Source organism: Perna viridis, chromosome 14 (assembly GCF_037379345.1).
Source record: "Perna viridis isolate PV_CMFRI_1.1 ecotype Kerala chromosome 14, ASM3737934v1, whole genome shotgun sequence".
Taxonomy (NCBI): Eukaryota; Metazoa; Mollusca; class Bivalvia; order Mytilida; family Mytilidae; genus Perna; species Perna viridis.
The window spans coordinates 8,764,204-8,782,803 of record NC_142458.1 but is presented as its reverse complement, the minus strand read 5'-3'; the positions used below and the strand labels follow the sequence as shown (position 1 = coordinate 8,782,803).

Below are 18,600 nucleotides of genomic sequence, written 5' to 3'. Positions count from 1 at the left end.
AAACACCCTGAATGTACACCAATAGACCTGAATTTAAATGGCTTTATATATTTTTAAGTTCTATTTTTAAACATGAATACAAACTACATTTACAACTGATTATTATAGACCGTGTCAACTTCCTTCTTCCGCTATAAGTGTAGATTTTAAATTTTGTTTCTGACGGCGAAGAATGTTGCTGTATTTTCTAATTTTGCTGATTACTGCTCCAGTTGTCAAGAACCAAAGTGAGTAAATGCAGTTTATTATTAAGATGAAATTAGATTTTATAATTTAACGTCTATATACATTCATATATTCTTCTTCTTTTTCTTTGTAAGCTATTTTAATAGGCAGTTGCTGGGTCTTGCCCAATGCGCTTCTTATAAGTCGTCAGCCGACAAAGATCATGACCATTCAAATTTCAGGGTCCGTCCTTCTGTTTATCTGTCATTGAACTAGTTTTTTATTCCACATCTTTTATTTTCTTATAGGGACAACAATTCGATTTTAATGCTTACCGTATTTTCCCGTCCTTTTTTATGTACTCCTGGTTCTTGGCCATTTGACTTGAAATAAATTCTGATTCGATCAATCCTTATCAGCACCCTCCCACTTAACAGACATCAAATGGCTGCTCTGAAAAATTATCTCTGAGGATGTTTCAACAGCTGAAATCTCTATGTGTTCAATCTTTAATCTATCTATTGAATGTTCCATTCTCATATAGAATATTTTTTCTGGTTATAAAATGAATATACTGGTGGAAACGTTCTTCCGTATTTAATAAAAGGAGGATTCCGAGGACCAAGCCCTCTCTATGCTCGAACACTTTTGTTGATTATAATCACTTGAAATTACTGAGTAAAACATGGTTGGCTCTTAGCTGTTAACAGACTAAAAACAAATAAATTGAATTTCAGTGGACATTTCCTGAGGGAATTTCGGCGCCACATTTTTTAAAGATATGCACAGAGCGGGTCCATGATTTAGGTTAGATGGTTTGGGAGGGGGGGCTTTTAAGGGTTATAAAGGCCGGGCCGATCGAAGCCGACAAGAACATTTGTCGGGTATAAATTGAGAAAGAAATAAAAATTTCGTGCAAACAAATACCCCCGCATCAATTTAATGGGGAAGGTGCTTACGCCGAGTCTGTTCCTATGAATCTGCACCTAATGCGTGAATAATAAAATGATTCATTTAATTAATTGGAAAGAGAGAATAAACAAATTTTATCACGTGGACTGAAGAACGCCTAGATTTAAGTGTGCGGAACAGCGTTCTTGACTCAAGTGATACTATTTTGGTTATTCACGATAAACAATTGATTATCCTATTTATTATATAAATTTTCTTCTTTATTTATCGATATATTCAACATGCATTTTAAATTATGTGATCGGCAGATTGATATCAAAACTGTGACGTTTTTTTGCGGGAGAAAGTGCGAGAATGAAATTACCGTATTTCACAGTGTGAATTATCAAAATTTATTACACTGGGAACATTCTATAAAATACTGTTATCTATATAATAATGAATAATAGATATATAAAATTACTTATTCTCGTTCTCTGCATATTTCTTCACGAATACGTTCCATATGTCATGAAGCTGGCTTTTCATTTTTTTACAGACTACAATTGCTATGGAGACGTGACAAAGCTCAACCCGAAAGGAATGGCTCCTAAATATGGAGGTATGTATTTTTAGTAACTAACAGGTCATCTGGAAGAACTGATAAAATTAATAATATGTGATTCGTACTTGTTTGTTTTTCCTTGTAATTTATGTCCCGACTTAAAACCTATCATAGCTATTACCCCTGGTCCTGAATTAGAATGTTTTTTTTTATCATAAAACACGAGCACTACTTGTTACAAATCAGCGAAGTTGTTTTCGTTGTATTCAACACATTTGCATATATAGGTGGAGTTAAGTACTAAGTGTGGCAAAGGCTTAAAGCCATGAAAATGGCAATTGCTTCCTCATGTTGACTTGTTTTTATTTTGTGGTAATACTATTAGAAGCCTGTAAGGAAGTGTATATCTTAAACTTCAATGGGATTTTTTCTTATGTGAACTGGTACACCTTTTTTACTTTTAATTATTGTAATATTGTTAGTTAATAACCCTACTAGACACCTTCAATTAAATTTCAAAGGGTTGCCTCTCTATGTAATCTGGTATTTACGTTTTTTTTTCTTTTTTTTAATTTTAGGGTTAGAAGCCTCTAGGAGGGCCATCGACCAAGATATTGAGGAAATCAACAAGAGGCTGTCATATTACGAGAAAGCTGCGACACTCAACTGTAAGATTTAAACTTCTAGACAAAAAAGTTAGAAATTACATCAAAGGGTGACTTCAACTGACAACAACAAAAACAGCAAAAAATCAAAACAGAAAACACAAGTTAGCTGTGTTCATTTCTGCAATGGCAAAGCCTCGTCGGTTTTAGCTCCTTTTGACTATTGCCTATTGCGATAGGTGTAAAATTGTACTAAAGACACATTGTGAAATAAAACATTTATCTTTTTATTACGCAATATGTGTTATACTTAGTCGTGTGCGGATATGATCACTTTTCGATTACAAGTAAGTGGACGGTTCTGAAACCACGTGGGATTGCATGCAATTCACGTTTCTTGGTCTGTAAAAAAAATAAGTGTTTTGAAACTTCAATCAGCATCATAAAATGTTATTTCAGTATAACTGCAAGGATACTGACTTAGTTTATAATTATTTTTCCCTTTCAGGTATCCATCCAGCAGTTATTGCTGGTATTGCCAGTAGGGAATCCGGAGCTGGTAAATACTTATACCGAACAAATGGTTGGGGCGACTTCCGGAATGGAACTTACCACGCCTATGGTATCATGCAGGTATATTTTTTTGTCTATGAGATCAATATATTAATTTAAGTTCGATATTTTACATCTGAAATTAAGAAAATCGGGACAATGTGCATTTATGAATGCCCCGTTTTTATATCTACATTTGTATAATTCTAAATAAAAAGTGCTGAATTTTTGGTCCGCTTTTATTTATTTATTTGGTCATTAGACACATATTTATTTATGCCACCATTGCACATCGTAACTGAAGTTTAACAAGACATAGTATATTCACCGTCTACAGGGATGGGGAAAACATCCATTCGGATTGATCGACCCTACCGTCAACCCATTCTAAATTTACTATTGACAAATCGGTGGCGTGCTCTCTCTCATTTTAAACAAATACCACCCTCGCTCCTATATATTAATGGGACGACATGAATTGTGGCTTACATAACCTTTAACGAAAATAAAAATACACATTTTTTTTCCTGTGTTGGAAACTATTCTTCACAGTCAAAAATTATACCTATAACCTATTTACATGTACGTTTTATTCCTAACAACAGCATTTACGATTTGTAATGGAAGGAATCGAGAAAATGTGCTATTATATATTAAAAAAAAAATAATAAAAAACTAACAAAAAAGGCACCTGCAATATTTTCTCAGTTCTCAGGTTTGCAATAATTGCAGTGCGACATCTATGTAGATCCCTTGCATTACGTCGGATTGAACTGTACAACTTATCCCTGGTCCAGCTTTGACCATATAAATGTGCAAACCAAGTATGAATTGGTACCTTACATTCAGGCTGTCAGGAAGAAATTCCCATCGTGGACGGATGAACAAACACTTCAAGGTAAGCAATAAAGCGACTGACCACCCTCCACTAATTTCGGTACTGTATTTGAACTAAAGTAATTGGTTAAAAGAAGTAGTTGTTACGTTAAGGTAGTAGACATGGGGTAAGGGACACAACCCTTACAAATTATTGGAACGTTTGTATTCAGCATTTTACATCTATCTCATGTAAGCATCAAAGTAACGTGGACTAATTTCATTCTGATTCAAATGTTACTACTGACATTACTACTTGAATAATTATACAGCTGATTTTGTCAGTTTATAAAATCAAAAATAACGGCGTAAATAAGTGTTTCGTTTTGAATACCATGGACTTATGGTAATTGGTTCTTGATTTTTCATTCCGATTACGATTGCAGATGTTATTCTGAAGTGGAAATATTTCTTGAAAGGTTTGCAAAAATGTTCTGAATGGAGAAAATCATGTTTTCACAATTATTTAATTACTTAACATGTGTTTCATAATGCGTCCAGCGAGCTCCTCTGTTGCATTCGATATTTCCACGAGAATCGAGAACGTACATGTAAAAGACTAAAAGAACAAGGGGACTGCGTTCATTCTTGATAAATCATGGTTTCACGGTTTAATTTTCTTGTACGGTGTTTTGCAGGAGGAGTCGCAGCTTACAATTTCGGTGTTGGTAATGTTAGATCATGGGACCATCTCGACATTGGAACAACACACAATGATTACAGTAATGACGTCATAGCGCGTGCGCAGTGGTTAATCAAACGATATCATTGGTAAATAAATAATAGGGGTTTTCCTCCAGAAATTAAAAGGATTTTTTTTTCACTTCAATGTTATAGATTGCTAACAGACGATTAATGCTAGTCAGTGAAAGATTTACTATACACTTATACAGTTAAATCTGCCTATACCGATCCTATATTTACCAATTTCTGAACTAACCGACACCCTGTCAAAACCAGACACTTTTTAAGTCCCTCTGTATCAGTTTGAAGGTACTTTAAATGTATGCTAATTTCCTTTCTTTCACTTTCCATTAAGCAAATTAATAAAAATGATTCGATTGGAATCGATGTTTATAACATCATCATGTAGCAATGGGTCAATAGTAAGCAGATGATAGAAACTTTAAGAAAAATGTGAAAGGGAGGTGAGTCAGGATACTGTAGATAAAATATACAATGTTCACAAGAGTGTTATTTTTTATTTTAATACCTACCGATTTGGATGAACTTATATATTTGTTTTTTTTCTGATTGCCTACAGTTAGTTCGGCATAAAGCATTAAAAAAAGAAGCGTTTTGTGTTAAATGAGACGATTGTTATATTTTCATGTTTCTTGGCATGCAGGTAGACTATCTTAGTCATGAAATTAAGTTTGAATTCTAACAGTTATACTTTTTCGACCCTCTTTGACATTGCAATAGCAAAAAAAAAAAAAAAAAAAATGATTAGTCTACTTCGCTGAGTTGAAGATACATTTATGATTGAATGGTCAGAACAGGTACATCATGTCATGTCACAAATACTTCCAATACATGCACAAACTTTCAATGAAGGATGAGAGCAAAATAGCCAAGTAAAGTGGTAGACGGAAATCAGGTCCCATGTATACGGAACATATCAGCAAATACGAACTAGAATCTTTTAAGAGGGAGTCCTTATAAAATCAGGCAATTAATATGATTTGAGTGGAACAAGGTATATTTTATTCCACTGATATATTTTGTTCTAATGTAATGTATACATCATATTCATGTTCAAATAGTATAAAGTTTGTTTTAAATCGACTATGAATGGCTTAGAAAATGCGTTTAAAGCATTTTTTTAAAATGAATTTGTGATATGAAATAGGAGAAAGTTTTTAAAAAATAAAAATTTGTCATTTGTCACCCATTTCTTGTTTTTTTGGCATGGATTCCCTCTTAATACCCTATTTATATAAGCCTCCTCTGCTTTCCTATAAACATCCACCGTGTAGCTCATAAAATCACGCCCGGGGAAGACGAAAGAGGAAAGAAAAACTATGACAAGTTGAACAAATCAGTTTTCATAGTGCAGATGGATACACTGTAACGATCCACGAGTTCATGATGACGACCATAAAACTTCTGTAGCGATGACTTCAATCTTGTGGCAACATAACGCTGTTCCAGAAGCCTAATTGTAAGAAGTCTAGCGCGATACAAAAGTCAGCGTAGTTACAGCAAGCTCTTGCATGACGTATGAATTGTGATAGGAAAACTCCTTTCGCATGTGCTGAAGGAATGTTGCCACATATGAAAGGAAAGTTGACAATACTGAATAAGTAGAAATCAAGTTTGCCGTAATTTTTGGTCAATAGTTTTCCTTTACCATCGATCTCTAAGTGTAGGTCAATATATAAGGCTGACTTCACAGTGTCTGTAGTATCCTTTATCACGAGTATTTTGGGGGTAAATGCGTTATATCAAATCCCTGAAACTAGGATTGCTTAACGATAATACTTCATCTATATAGCGGGAACTAAGATTAAAGGATGTAACTAAATGATGTTCTTTCTTTCGGATCAGATCAGCTGTAAAATTAGCCTCATAAGAGTGAAGGAATATGTCAGCAAGTAGAAGATTGTTCCCACTGGAATACCGACTGTTAGTTGAAAAACTCGTCCACCATAATGGATAAATATGTTGTCGATAAAAAAAATCCTGCATTTTGAAAACATCTCCTTTGGTATATTTGGAAGATGCTTTGGAATTATTTTTACAAAGTATGAGGAATCTCTACCAAGAACTACATATTTGTATCTAGGTGTACCATCTTTGTTGGAGTAACAATGTAGAATGTTTTTGAGTCGGGATTATATACAGAGAAACGTGCACCACGAACCCTTCACCTAACATCAATGGAAATTATATGCAAAGGAGAGGAAAAGATTGCCTTATAGAATGCATAATGCATATAATTTCCATCCTAACGCATTCTACATCGTCTCTGTTTCATGTGTTCACGTTTAGGCCATGTTTGCTTACGTATTCAGAATTTTTGCCATTATAGCCTGACTTGTATGCTGAGGTATTTCCGATGAAAATGGTGGGTTAAACCAGATTTGATAACCCTAAATCTCATGCTTCCATTCCAAATGGAGACCAAACGATGGACACTGTTCCAGAGTAAAAATGTCGAACTCGTCTGAATAGTACACAACAAGACGTAAGAAAGGTAACCAAATAAAAATCAATATAACCACAGTACCTCAACATGTAAAATTTGCAAGTTACGAGGGTTATAGCAACGGTCTTCATATCGTGAATTAATAAAAACAGCCTAAGGGATAACAGGAGATATTTCCATATTATGATACCCCTATGCATTAACTTATATTTCAAGCGACCATACGTGATGAATGAAAATTATTCATATATCGATTGACTATGGGTACCTCAATATAGTTATTTCGCTTGATGTAACATAAGAATTGTTAAAGAGATTCTTCAGAGCATTTAAGATAGCATAAAACATAACACACCCCACGCCACAATCAATTATGCATGGTCAATTTATATTGATCACCTTGTATATTTGGTCCTTTTAGATTCCGAAATATATTGGGACAGGAAATAATTTTTGAATAATTTCGTGAATTTATATCATATTTGATTAAAATTATTGCACACCTATATTTGTTCAATAATGAAAATATGTATCATTATAACTGATGATGAACTTCATGATTGTATTTCATGAAAAAAACTGAATGTATTTTGTAATGCATATAAAAAAATATCACAACTATATTTCAAGGATTTTGTATTATCATCCGATCATCAGTAGCCCGCTAGTATATTTTGAAAGTACTAGTTTCTTAATTACATATATTACGTTAAAGATGCATATCTAAAGTACGGGAAGTTTTTTAATGTCAGTACTTCTCTGTCTAAGAAGCAGGCAAACTAATTTTGTGGCACGTGAAGAAAAATGAACGCAGATGTTTTATTGAATTATCCATATAAGGATTTATACCTCATAAGCTCCATAAATATCCACCAAAGTGTTTGTAACGTTTGCCTTTTTTAAGATACTGATAGGTGACATTTAATTAAAATGCACTATTGGTTTATTTTATTTACATTTTTGAATTTTACATATCTGGTATTTTGCCACATGTAGTGAAGGAAAATATTATTCAGATATCGATTGACTATTAGTGCCTCAATAACCGGTGTCGGTCGGGGAGCTGTGATATTGTCGCTGGTCTAGCGTATACCATGGAAAGTTTTGATGAACTTAATCCTAAGATGAAACATAATCTTTTGGACAAAATACTACTTTAAACATGTAACAAATTTAAAATGAGACATCTATGTAAACACGCCATTAAACTGAAAATGCATATGTGGTGTACAAGTTGTACACATTGTAATTTGTATGAAAATTTTGAACAATCTGCAAATACAAACTATAATTTGTACAAAATGTTCACACAAATTATAATCTGTACCAAGGTATAATTTACACTAAACACATAAAATGCTCAGATCAACGGTTACACCTTTAGTTTTTATAACAAGTATGAATCATGCACGTAGTGAACATGGGATCATATGATAATATTAAAACTATATAATGTAATTGGGCCTTTTAAGTTCTGAAAAACATATTTGTTTTTTTTGCACTGGTAAGAAAACGAAAACAAAAGCAAAAGCAAATACCCCACAAAAAAACCCAAAAAAAACCAAAAAACAAAACATAACTATAAACAAAAACAAAAAACAAAAAAACAAAACAAAAAACAAACAAGAAACAGAAAAAAAAACAAAAAAAAAACAAAAAAAAACAAAACAAAACCAAATATTAAAATAAAATATAAATAAATAATGGAATAATATGTATACAAAACAAACAAAACACAAAAATAAGATTTGAAAGGTTTACGATCATATTTGTGTGTTTATGTGACCAGTAATCCTTTGGCCATATAATCTTGTTCCCGTCTCGTCTATTTACTTTCCTGGTACAAAGTATAAACGCATTTGATAGAGAAAGGTTGACTCGTTTATTCTTACTAATTACTAATCAGCTGAAAAGGTATGTTCAATGTAATTACAACATGTAAGTCAAATTTAACATAAGACGCAACTTAAATATATCAAGCTGTTTTATCTGTGATTATCAACGTCGTTTTAATACAGCAGTGCTAAACATAGATATACGCCCCTTATTTTTCAAAGCTTTGTTGGCTTAATTACTTTTAAGCTATTACGTTTGTTCAATCACATAGGTTAGTGTATAATAAATTTATATTGAAAGAGTAATCAAGGGAACCAAAATTCTAGCGACAATTAAAGGAATGTAATCGGGGGACAAAGAAAACAGGGACAACATACACAGCAAAGACCACAAAATAACCTGAACTATAAGTTCAAAGCAACAAATGTAAATACACAACTTAGACTCAACTAAAAACTGGGAGCATGGCCCAGGTGAACCGGTAGGGTAACGTCCTCTGCATTTCTTGAAACACCCACCGAGTTGCTCATAAAAGTCGTCCGAGTAGACAAAAGTGGAAAGGAAAACAGTGACACGTTGAACAAATCGGTTCTCATGATGCAGATATGGATACACCGTAACGACCCACGAGTTCATGATGACGACCATGCAACTCTTGTAGTGATGACTTAATCTTGTAACAACATAGCCATGTTTCGTTAACCTATTGTACGAAGTCTAGAAAATATACATACACAACAAAGAACATAAAATAAACAAATCAATACATATAAAGTAACTAAAGTAAATGCGCAACTCGGACTCCAATACAAACTGAGAGCATGGACAAGGTGGATCGGTAGGGTAAGCGTCCTCTGCTTTTCTAGAAACACCAACCGAGATGCTCTAAATGTCCGGAGTAAACAAATGCTTTACAAGGAAAACACGTTTGCAAGCCCGTTGGTTTACACACAGTAATGAACTGGTAGCATATATTTAAGTACATTTTTTTTACTGTTGAGGCTAGGCTCTTAGACACTTCGGGGACACAGGAGACTGGGCAGATGGCTTATGCACATAAACTATTACTTAATCTAAATCTATATTGATGGAGAGTCCAGTGTTTTTTATATGTTGTTTTGGTCCCGTGTTTTTTTTATATAGTTGTGGTCATTTTTTTAATCAAATTTGACACACGGTAGTGAACACTGCGCATTGTCGGTTGTGTGACTGACTTTTATACAGTTTTCTTCGGCCGTATAATGGTATCACCTTGTAGTCGTCTGCGTCTTTGGCGTCTATTAACTTGCGATTTAATAATTTACGATAATTTTAGTAAAACTCATCAGATCTTTTTGATATTTAAGACATCGTTCCTAGTGACATTGCGAAGAGCCATACAGTTTTTACATGTTTTTGCCCCCTCCCTCTTTGAACAAAGGTGCTAAAAGGGGGAATTATGTATTAACATTGGAATTATGAGTTTATAGTTGATTCGAACTTGATGATTCAGTTATCCATGTGCTCCTTTCGTAGTTCTATTTTGTTTCTGGATAGATTTTTTTTAACTGCTTTTGAGTTATTGGTTACAAAATTTGACCACGTTAAAAAAATAACTTTAAACATTTTAGTCCGATTTTGGATTTTTTTTATAGGATTAAGGTCAGACCCCAAAAAATCCAAATAAAAAACGGATTTCTTACGAACTCGCTGCCAGCGTTTGTTTTATCACATTCAAATACCTCTTATGGTTTTGAGTTTAAAGAGCCGTAAAAATCAAGTATTATGGCATTTTGATATTGGTTGGTTTCCATCTTTATTTGGGACGAATGTTAAAGGGTCGACTATGATTTATTTTTACAGTAAACCCTCCTCTCGTTCTTCGCAACTATTCCTACTCTACTGTTTTTCCTGATCTAAAATATACATATGTTAGAATTAGAGATTGCCTTCGTAAATCTTAATTATCCTGTCGGGACAGCCGCATCAGTGGAATTCTCTAACACACGAATCCAGATATTTGACGTCCATGGTATGAAATATCTGTGTATGATGGCAAATGGCAATAAATACAAGAATGAATATTCAAGTAGCAGTCTTTCTATATCAGACATGAGAGGATTCATGCATATCAAACCAACCTATTCACTTCAAATTTTACCTCAGAAACAGTTACAGACTACATAACTAGTCTTAGTTTGTCATACGGTTTTTTGAAAATATGTCTTTGTTAAATCGAAAAATTTGTTTGTTCGGTGGATTTTTCAACCAAAGAGAGTTTCTATTGTATATGGATTGGTTCTTATTTTACGTCAAATAATAACACCACTACCATTCCAAATTTCTTAAGACCAAAGAGTGCGATTCACAAAGTTACACTTCACCACTGATGGTCGAACCATAAACTGCTCTGTGAGAGAACAGTGACTAAAGTTAAAGAACAAAAATCCTTGATAATTGAGACAACTTATACTTGTAGTTGAGGTGTATATTAAAAATACGATATCTGTAGTTTTCTCGCAGTATGATATAGTATTTTTTCGCCCATCCATTTAATAGTATATTTGTAAACAAAAATGGGCTATGAAGTTCTCTTCCTTATTGATAACCTAGAACAAAACTGTGAGCAGTGCTCACTAGATTGAAATTCCCACTCCCCCATTTGACAACATGCATCTTTTGACCTCTAACTTGATTTGGAACCAATTTCATTTTCTAAAAAAGGGATACAATGGTTATCTGAAATACAGATTCTGTGACAGTTTCATAAATTCCTTTCAGTTGTGTAGAATGATAATTTTGTGTTTGTTGATGCGAGTCCTAAACAAACTTCAAATCAAAATCGGAAAGTAGAATGTCCAATAATTCAGTACTAAAAAAAATCTATTTTTAAGTTGAACAATGAAAATGTTCTAAAGATTCTGTGAAAATTTTAATTAAATCCATGAGGTGGTGTAGAAGAAATTGCTGGTAAGAGGTATCCCATATCCCCATATTCATAAATTCCAAAGTCTATGTTTTGTTATGTGAAAACCCAAATTGATTTGGATCGAAATATAAAATTCGGGTGCACAATGTAAATATGTAATGAGAATTCTACGGAAGTTTCATAGCATTCCATTCAGTAGTGTAGGAAGAGTAACGGATAACAGATGGACCCCATGTGTAACGGAAGAAAGAAAGGAAGAACATCCATCATTTCACACCCCGTGCAGGACGGGGTGTCAAAAGAATAGGCCTGCAGCAGCGCTAAGCTTGTCGTAAAAGGCGACTAAATAGTGCTCAGAACCGTAACCGGGGGCTAGGGCGCTTTGCCCACAGAGCAACTGGGATTTGTGCCCCAGATGGTGGAATGGGGTACCCCTGGCGTGTTACATGCTGGGGTTGTCAGGCTATAATACGGAAACCTGACCGCAAACCATAATGGTGCACCGTGTTAGGAAAGATGCCATGTTCCTCGCACGTTAAAGAACCCTACTGTGGTATTATCCCGGAGTAGGAACCATAAGGCTCCGCCACAGGCTAAATTGCCCGACCCTACCCACCTCTCCCTATTCCAGTGGCAATCAAAATTTGTCAACCCCATTTTCCTTGTGTCCCATCCCATTTTTCATTTCATCATCATTTCATATTCATTTTATCATCAACTTTATATTCATCGCCTGAATATAGCTGAAATATTGCTGCTCGGGCGTTTAACCCCAACAACCCATCAATGTAATTCTAACATATATGTCAAATTTAACATTTGGCAAACGTGCATATCAAACTGTTTTATCTGTGTTTATCAACGTCGTGTATATAAAGCATTGCTGAAAATAAGCCATACGTCCCATACTTATCGAAGTTTTGTTTACTTAGTTACATATATGCAACTACATTTATTTATTCCTATTACTTGTTATATATATATATATATATATATATATATAAACGTCTCAGAATGTGACGACTCTATTCGCTACACTGCTCCATCCGAACAAATTGATACAGGGAAGATATATACATGTATAGAAAGGTCTGAAAAATTCCCAACGATGTTAGAACTGTTAAATTTGCGATGCAAATTTTTGGTCGTTCCCTCTGCGGGACTCGAACTCGTACCATTGTGACATCTACGGCAACACCGCCTGCACTAAGTCCAGTGCCCTAGACCACTCGGCCAGCTAGGCTATATAAAATATAGCTTTCGCTTGCCGGGTGATTCCTCCATGTAGGATTAATCTAGGGCTGTAACTTAGTACACGATGTATGGTAGTACGGGACAGTTTATTTTAGATGTTATTATGTAGGATAGAGGATCAAATTAATGATGCATGTCACAACAAATCAATATTATACAAACGTCTCAGAATGTGGACTTAGGGCGGTGTTGCCATAGATGTCACAATGGTACGAGTTCGAGTCCCGCGGAGGGAACGACCAAAAATTTGCATCGCAAATTTAAGAGTTCTAACATTGATGGGAATTTTTCAGCCCCTTCTATATATATATATTGCTTTAAAACAGGTGTAATGGACACTTAATGTGATACATTTCCAGTACTGGAAAGACAGAGAAATCATTGAAAGTATATGATATTGTCCTTTCAAGTTTACATTTATTGTTGTGATCTCTGTAATTATGTAATCTACCTTTCTCGTACAAAGTACAATAATTTGAAAACAGTAGAATTACCTTTAAATTTTATTATACACCTACAACAGATTATCCAAGGTAAGTTGCAGTATAACTCAAATAATAACGAATAAAATAGGACACAAATGTGTGTCATAATTTAAAATTTTCATGCTGATTAATGCATTGTGTTTTTATGTATTTAACTACTAAACTAAAACACCCTTGCCATTTCCCCCGGTTCGTTAGAAAATGCGATGAAAACCGATTAAGTTATTGATGTTGGAATTCTGATTTTCTTTTGTAATTAAATGCAGCCTAAAGTATCAATTACATGTAGTAAACAGCATATGTCTATATTGAACGTTTTAGTTTATAATTTTTAGAAATATTGAATTTCATTTGTATGTACGTGTGTGTCCTACAACTTGATATGTTAAGAACCTGAAAAGATAATCGGAATCGATTCTCGTTTTTTCTTGAAAACACACAACCAACAAAGTTGGGGTATGTTACCTACGTATATTTTAAAAGAAATATCCAACCAACCGTAATACCTGAATTATACAAAAAGGAAAAGGAAACATAATCCAAACAACATCTGTTGATTTCCATTATTAAAATGACCCCCCCTCCCACGTCTGCTTTCTCTATAATTAGGAAAACACAATTATATAGACATGATTTATTGAACTTTACGTTTGAGTAACCTTAGGAATCAATTTTTGGAGGGAAAGGCTATTTAAAAAAAAACTTGATTTCGGCATCGTTGACCCGCAATGGAGACCGGATTACGCAATCGAGATGGGATTACATAATCGAGATGTGATTACGCAATCGAGACTGGATTACACAATGGAGACCGGATTACGCAATCGAGACCGGATTAGGGGTCAACAATGCCGTATGTACATTTGTACCACCTACTACATTCATACACATTCGAAATGTACTAAATAAATCAATCATCAACAAATGAACTATATGAATCAATTGTGAATCTAAATATACTCTTCTTTTCAAATCAATGAATGACACTTTAAAGAATGTGAGATTCATTACATATTCGGAAATAAGTTTATTAGCATGTCTGTGAAGTATGACCAAGGACTATTTCATGCAATTAATAATTACAATGTGATATGAACATGAACTTACGAAGTTCAACACGCGCTGTGCATCAATTTTTGTTTTATTCTTGGTAGGTGTCACATGCCGATTGGACATATATTCAAAGGCATAAAGACAATCTATATATCTAAGATAAACAAAACCAAAGTACCCCATTTTTCATGGTGTGTATCTTTTAGTCGCAAGAATGACAACAAAAAGATATCTCTGTCATGAGCGATATATCTAATACACTGCAAGGGTAAATGAACTGACTCCACCTCGTTTTAGGAATGAACCACTCCATTCCATTTGAAATTTTTAATAATCAATATAAAATCGCCATTGTGAGTGAATGCAAATTCAACAGCAATATAATGAAATCATTATTTCAGTAACACATACTAACTATTTTTAACTTTTATTTTATTTATTTTATTTTATTCGGATATCACTACAAAATATAAAATGATAACTTTTTAGAAGAGGAAGATATCAATATAACACAGATGTACCTGATTCATGCTCCAAGATTGGTTGGTTTGTTTTGGTCAATCATTTAGCCTACGTACTGGCATGGTTAACCGTATTGTCTCCAAGAATATTTTGATCAGGGAAATCGATTTAACATTGCTATGTACAATGTCACCTTGTTGTACTCATTCGGTCAAAAGCGTCAGTCTAACTAACTCCTTCGTCGTCCAAATAATCGACTGCTTTTGTTTCAGTAACCATGGCAACAAGTGGTATAGAAATTTCTTGTGATGTTTGTCAACAACAAGACTTAACAGAAGCAGCAACTTATTGGTGTCGACAATGTGAACAAGGTCTCTGTAATGCCTGTAAAAAAGTCCACGCATTCTTGAAAGTGACGAAGCACCATAGTGTTATAACGGTGGAAGATCACAATCAACTCCCCTCTTCAGTTGTTGCCGGGAAATGCACATGTAGCGAGCACGACCTACCATACAATCTGTACTGCAAGAAACACGAGCAGCCATGTTGTTCTGCTTGCTTGAAAGAGAAACATGCTCAATGCGCCGGTGCAGATATTGAAACTTTTGCAAATGCTGTCAAAAATATAAAGTCTTCCGCTAAATTTGGACGAACAGAAAAGAAAGTCGTCGATCTACATTCATATTGTGAGTCAGTGGAATCATTTTGTAAAGACACTATCCAGCATATAGACAAAGAAGTAGAAACATGTAAACACAAATTTAAAGACGTACGGAATAAGTTGATCGACCATTTAGACACGTTAGAAGGAAAACTGATTGAGACATTGCAAGATGGCAGTGATAAAAATAAAAGAAACACGAACAACGTCCTTACCGAAATACAAAATAAAAAGAAAAATGTACAATACATGAAGGAAACTTTTGAGAAATTGAAATTATTTTCTACGGAGCAACAAACTTTCTTTGCGATATCTGAAATAGATAAAGAATGCATCGGCCATGAATTATTTCTTGACGAAATATTGAAAAACGATAAAATATCAAGACCCAACTTCTCTCTTGATATGTCGAATATAGAATATGTCATTCAAGAGCTATCCGACATCGGAACATTGAACACCAAAACGAATTTTTTCACAAGCTCCCTGAATGTACTAAAAAAAAACGAGGCGCAATTACATGTAGTAAATCGTCGACCAAAGTCGATCAATGATTTTCAACTTAACTTAAAACACAATTTTTCGTTGCAATCGCAGGTTGGTAGTTTTCTAAATTCCGGTGTTATTACACCTTCCGGTGATCTGTTATTGGTCAGTTACGACACGAAAAAACTTATCTCTTGCAAACCTGACGGAACTGGTTTTCAAACATTAAAACACTTTGACAACAGTCCAGTAGATATTTGCCTTGGTGAAAATGTTACTTCCGTGATTGTTGGGTTTAATGAAGACACAGCCGAAGCATTACAAGTTAACCTGGAAACCCGACTAACAACCAGTCTCGGTCAAAATGCTTATGGTGTATACTATCATAATGGATATATATATGGAGCGAGAGTTAGAAATAAATCATTATGGCACTTAGATTCTAAGAGCAAATCAATCCTGGAAACTGTCTGTCTAAAACTACCATTATTCAACTTCAACATATCTGCAAAAATAATCGTGTGTTCTCATCTCGGGGATCAATACGTAGCAGCCTACAACTGTGAGGGTAGACTTATTTGGAATTTTTCACATAATAAATTAAAAGGACCTTACGGAGTTACCACAACCAGCGATGGCTACGTATTTGTAGCATGTAGAAACTCAAATAATGTTTGGTTATTTTCCATAGACGGAAGTAAAAGTAAGATTATTCTAGAAAATGAAGATGGTTTGAATCAACCACGGGGTGTCCATTTCGATGAAGATAGGAAGGAACTTATATTTACCTGTGATTATCTTGGAGATGTATTTTTGTACTCTGTTGATTGGTAAAAACTAAACTTTTAAACATTATCTGATAAGCAAAACTTAATGAACCAACAATATAATTATGGCAAATCAATCAAACAGAATCAGACTGATATCTGGTTTGATCATAGTATACAATTTGTATAGTAAAAACTGCGAGGGAAAGCATGAGAACTGTAACACCTTCTTTTGGAAAGAAGTGTTCATAATGGTCTTAAAATCTTTAAATAGTGGTATTTATCATTGTAGACAAAATTAACAAAACACTGCATATATGATAAGCCTAATATAATGTTATTTTGAAAGTTAAGATAAGGTCTTTCACAAATTTAAACGTCTTTTAAAAATGGTTGTAATGCTCCCCCCCCCACTAAAAAAAGAACAAAACAAAACAAAAAATATCCCAACCAACACTCATTACATTTTTTCTTAAGCTTGTGTAATGGAAGATTTAATTAACTGTCTTTGTAAGAATCATGCAAAATCTGAAAAATGTGATACACCCAAAAAAGGCTATATATTTTTATTTTTGTAACTAAGTTGTTTTATATTCCTCACATTATATTGTGAACCGCTTGAGTACTCAATCGAATACTATAGATATTACCTTGGCTAATTGAAAGATGATAATTTTTGCCCTAATTTTGCCTTTGCTATTCTGATTTTCCTTTTTGAATATTCTTTTTGCCTGCAGTTTATCAGTTCAGTACTTTTGTTATTATCATTTATGTGCACCTAGAACTGAAAAAAATATTTGATAATATGTGTATTATAATAAATCTTATACAATGTAGTAAACTAATTTTCACAATATTCCACATAATATAGTGAACTGCTTGAGTGTTACAGATCTTTACTTGTTTAATTATTAAAGATTATTGAAAAGATGGTTGTGAAAAGTAAAATATGTATGTCATTAAATTATCATTAATGCTACAGTTATACAGTACAAGATAACAGAAAAAATAATGCCACCATCTTGTGAACACTTGGTTCCGCTCGCTGATGCTAGTTGTTAGAGAAAGATTGTCTACATTTAGAAGTCGCTGATCATATTTGAAACAGACATTTGTTTTATTTGTCAATTGTTAAATTGAGAGGATCGTACAATTTTAGAAATAATCCATAACCTTGAAAACTCAGATGTTCTGTACTGTAAGCAGTAAAGATACCAAACATTCAGCTCGTGTATGTTGGTTAAGAGAGGAAATGTATTTTGTTACACTTGGAAGTCGCTGGTGATATAAGAAATTAACATTTCATATCAGTTTGTTGGATCATTGACCGTAATTTTGTTAACTAATCCATTACCAGAAAATCCTAACCCAAGTAAATCGTAGAGTTATGTAAGACATCGACATGATAAACGAAATTATTTGAAAGAAACTTATCAATGGAGAGACAAAAACTCCATACACTTTGGAAATCTTACAGAAAAAAATCGTCTCTATCCATTTTGAGCACCCACTTATACTTACACCATTGAAAAAATCTTGTTCATTTAAAGTGCATGCGATATGAGCAAAGCAAAATACGAGAAAGATATAAAAAATCTTGTTTTATACCTTTATTCTGGGGAAAAATAAAGAGTAAAAAGTACATATTCAAAATTGTTTTGGTTTTGCTACTTTGTTTCGCCTTTTGCATGATTCGCTTACCCTACCGGTGCACCTGGTCCATGATCCCAGTTTTTAGTGGAGTCCGAGTTGCTCATTTGCTTTTTTGTACTTTATATGTATGATTTTAGTTACTTTATGTTCTTTGTTGTGTATGTCTGTTTTCCATGTCTGGTCTTTGTCCCTGGATTGCATTCTTTTGATTACCGCTATAACCTTGGTTC

General features: G+C 33.9%; 2 protein-coding genes across 3 annotated transcripts; both read left to right on the top strand.

Annotated features, from left to right (window-relative positions):
• Positions 1–89: 89 nt before the first annotated feature.
• Positions 90–4,463, top strand: LOC148598111 (glycine, glutamate and proline-rich protein-like). Its single transcript, XM_088560588.1, has 6 exons — positions 90–227; positions 1,616–1,678; positions 2,200–2,289; positions 2,735–2,859; positions 3,511–3,676; positions 4,293–4,463. The coding sequence occupies exons 1-6, from the start codon at positions 173–175 to the stop codon at positions 4,427–4,429; spliced, it is 636 nt and encodes a 211-aa protein (XP_088416714.1). The 5' UTR covers positions 90–172; the 3' UTR covers positions 4,430–4,463.
• A 140-nt stretch (positions 4,464–4,603) lies between these two features.
• Positions 4,604–18,333, top strand: LOC148598110 (uncharacterized). 2 transcript variants are annotated; one of them, XM_088560587.1, is made up of 2 exons: positions 4,604–6,853; positions 15,076–18,333. In XM_088560587.1, the coding sequence occupies exon 2, from the start codon at positions 15,081–15,083 to the stop codon at positions 16,782–16,784; it is 1,704 nt and encodes a 567-aa protein (XP_088416713.1). In that variant the 5' UTR covers positions 4,604–6,853; positions 15,076–15,080; the 3' UTR covers positions 16,785–18,333. The 2 variants fall into 2 exon arrangements, with proteins under 2 accessions (XP_088416713.1, XP_088416712.1); XM_088560586.1 differs by having other exon boundaries at positions 4,604–8,719.
• Positions 18,334–18,600: the final 267 nt, after the last annotated feature.

Coding starts and splice junctions, on each gene's coding strand:
- LOC148598111 (XM_088560588.1), top strand. CDS start 173: ATGTTGCTGTATTTTCTAATTTTGCTGATTACTGCTCCAGTTGTCAAG. Junction 1,679..2,199: donor AATGGCTCCTAAATATGGAG/GTATGTATTTTT, acceptor TTTTAATTTTAG/GGTTAGAAGCCTCTAGGAGG. Junction 3,677..4,292: donor GGATGAACAAACACTTCAAG/GTAAGCAATAAA, acceptor GGTGTTTTGCAG/GAGGAGTCGCAGCTTACAAT.
- LOC148598110 (XM_088560587.1), top strand. CDS start 15,081: ATGGCAACAAGTGGTATAGAAATTTCTTGTGATGTTTGTCAACAACAA.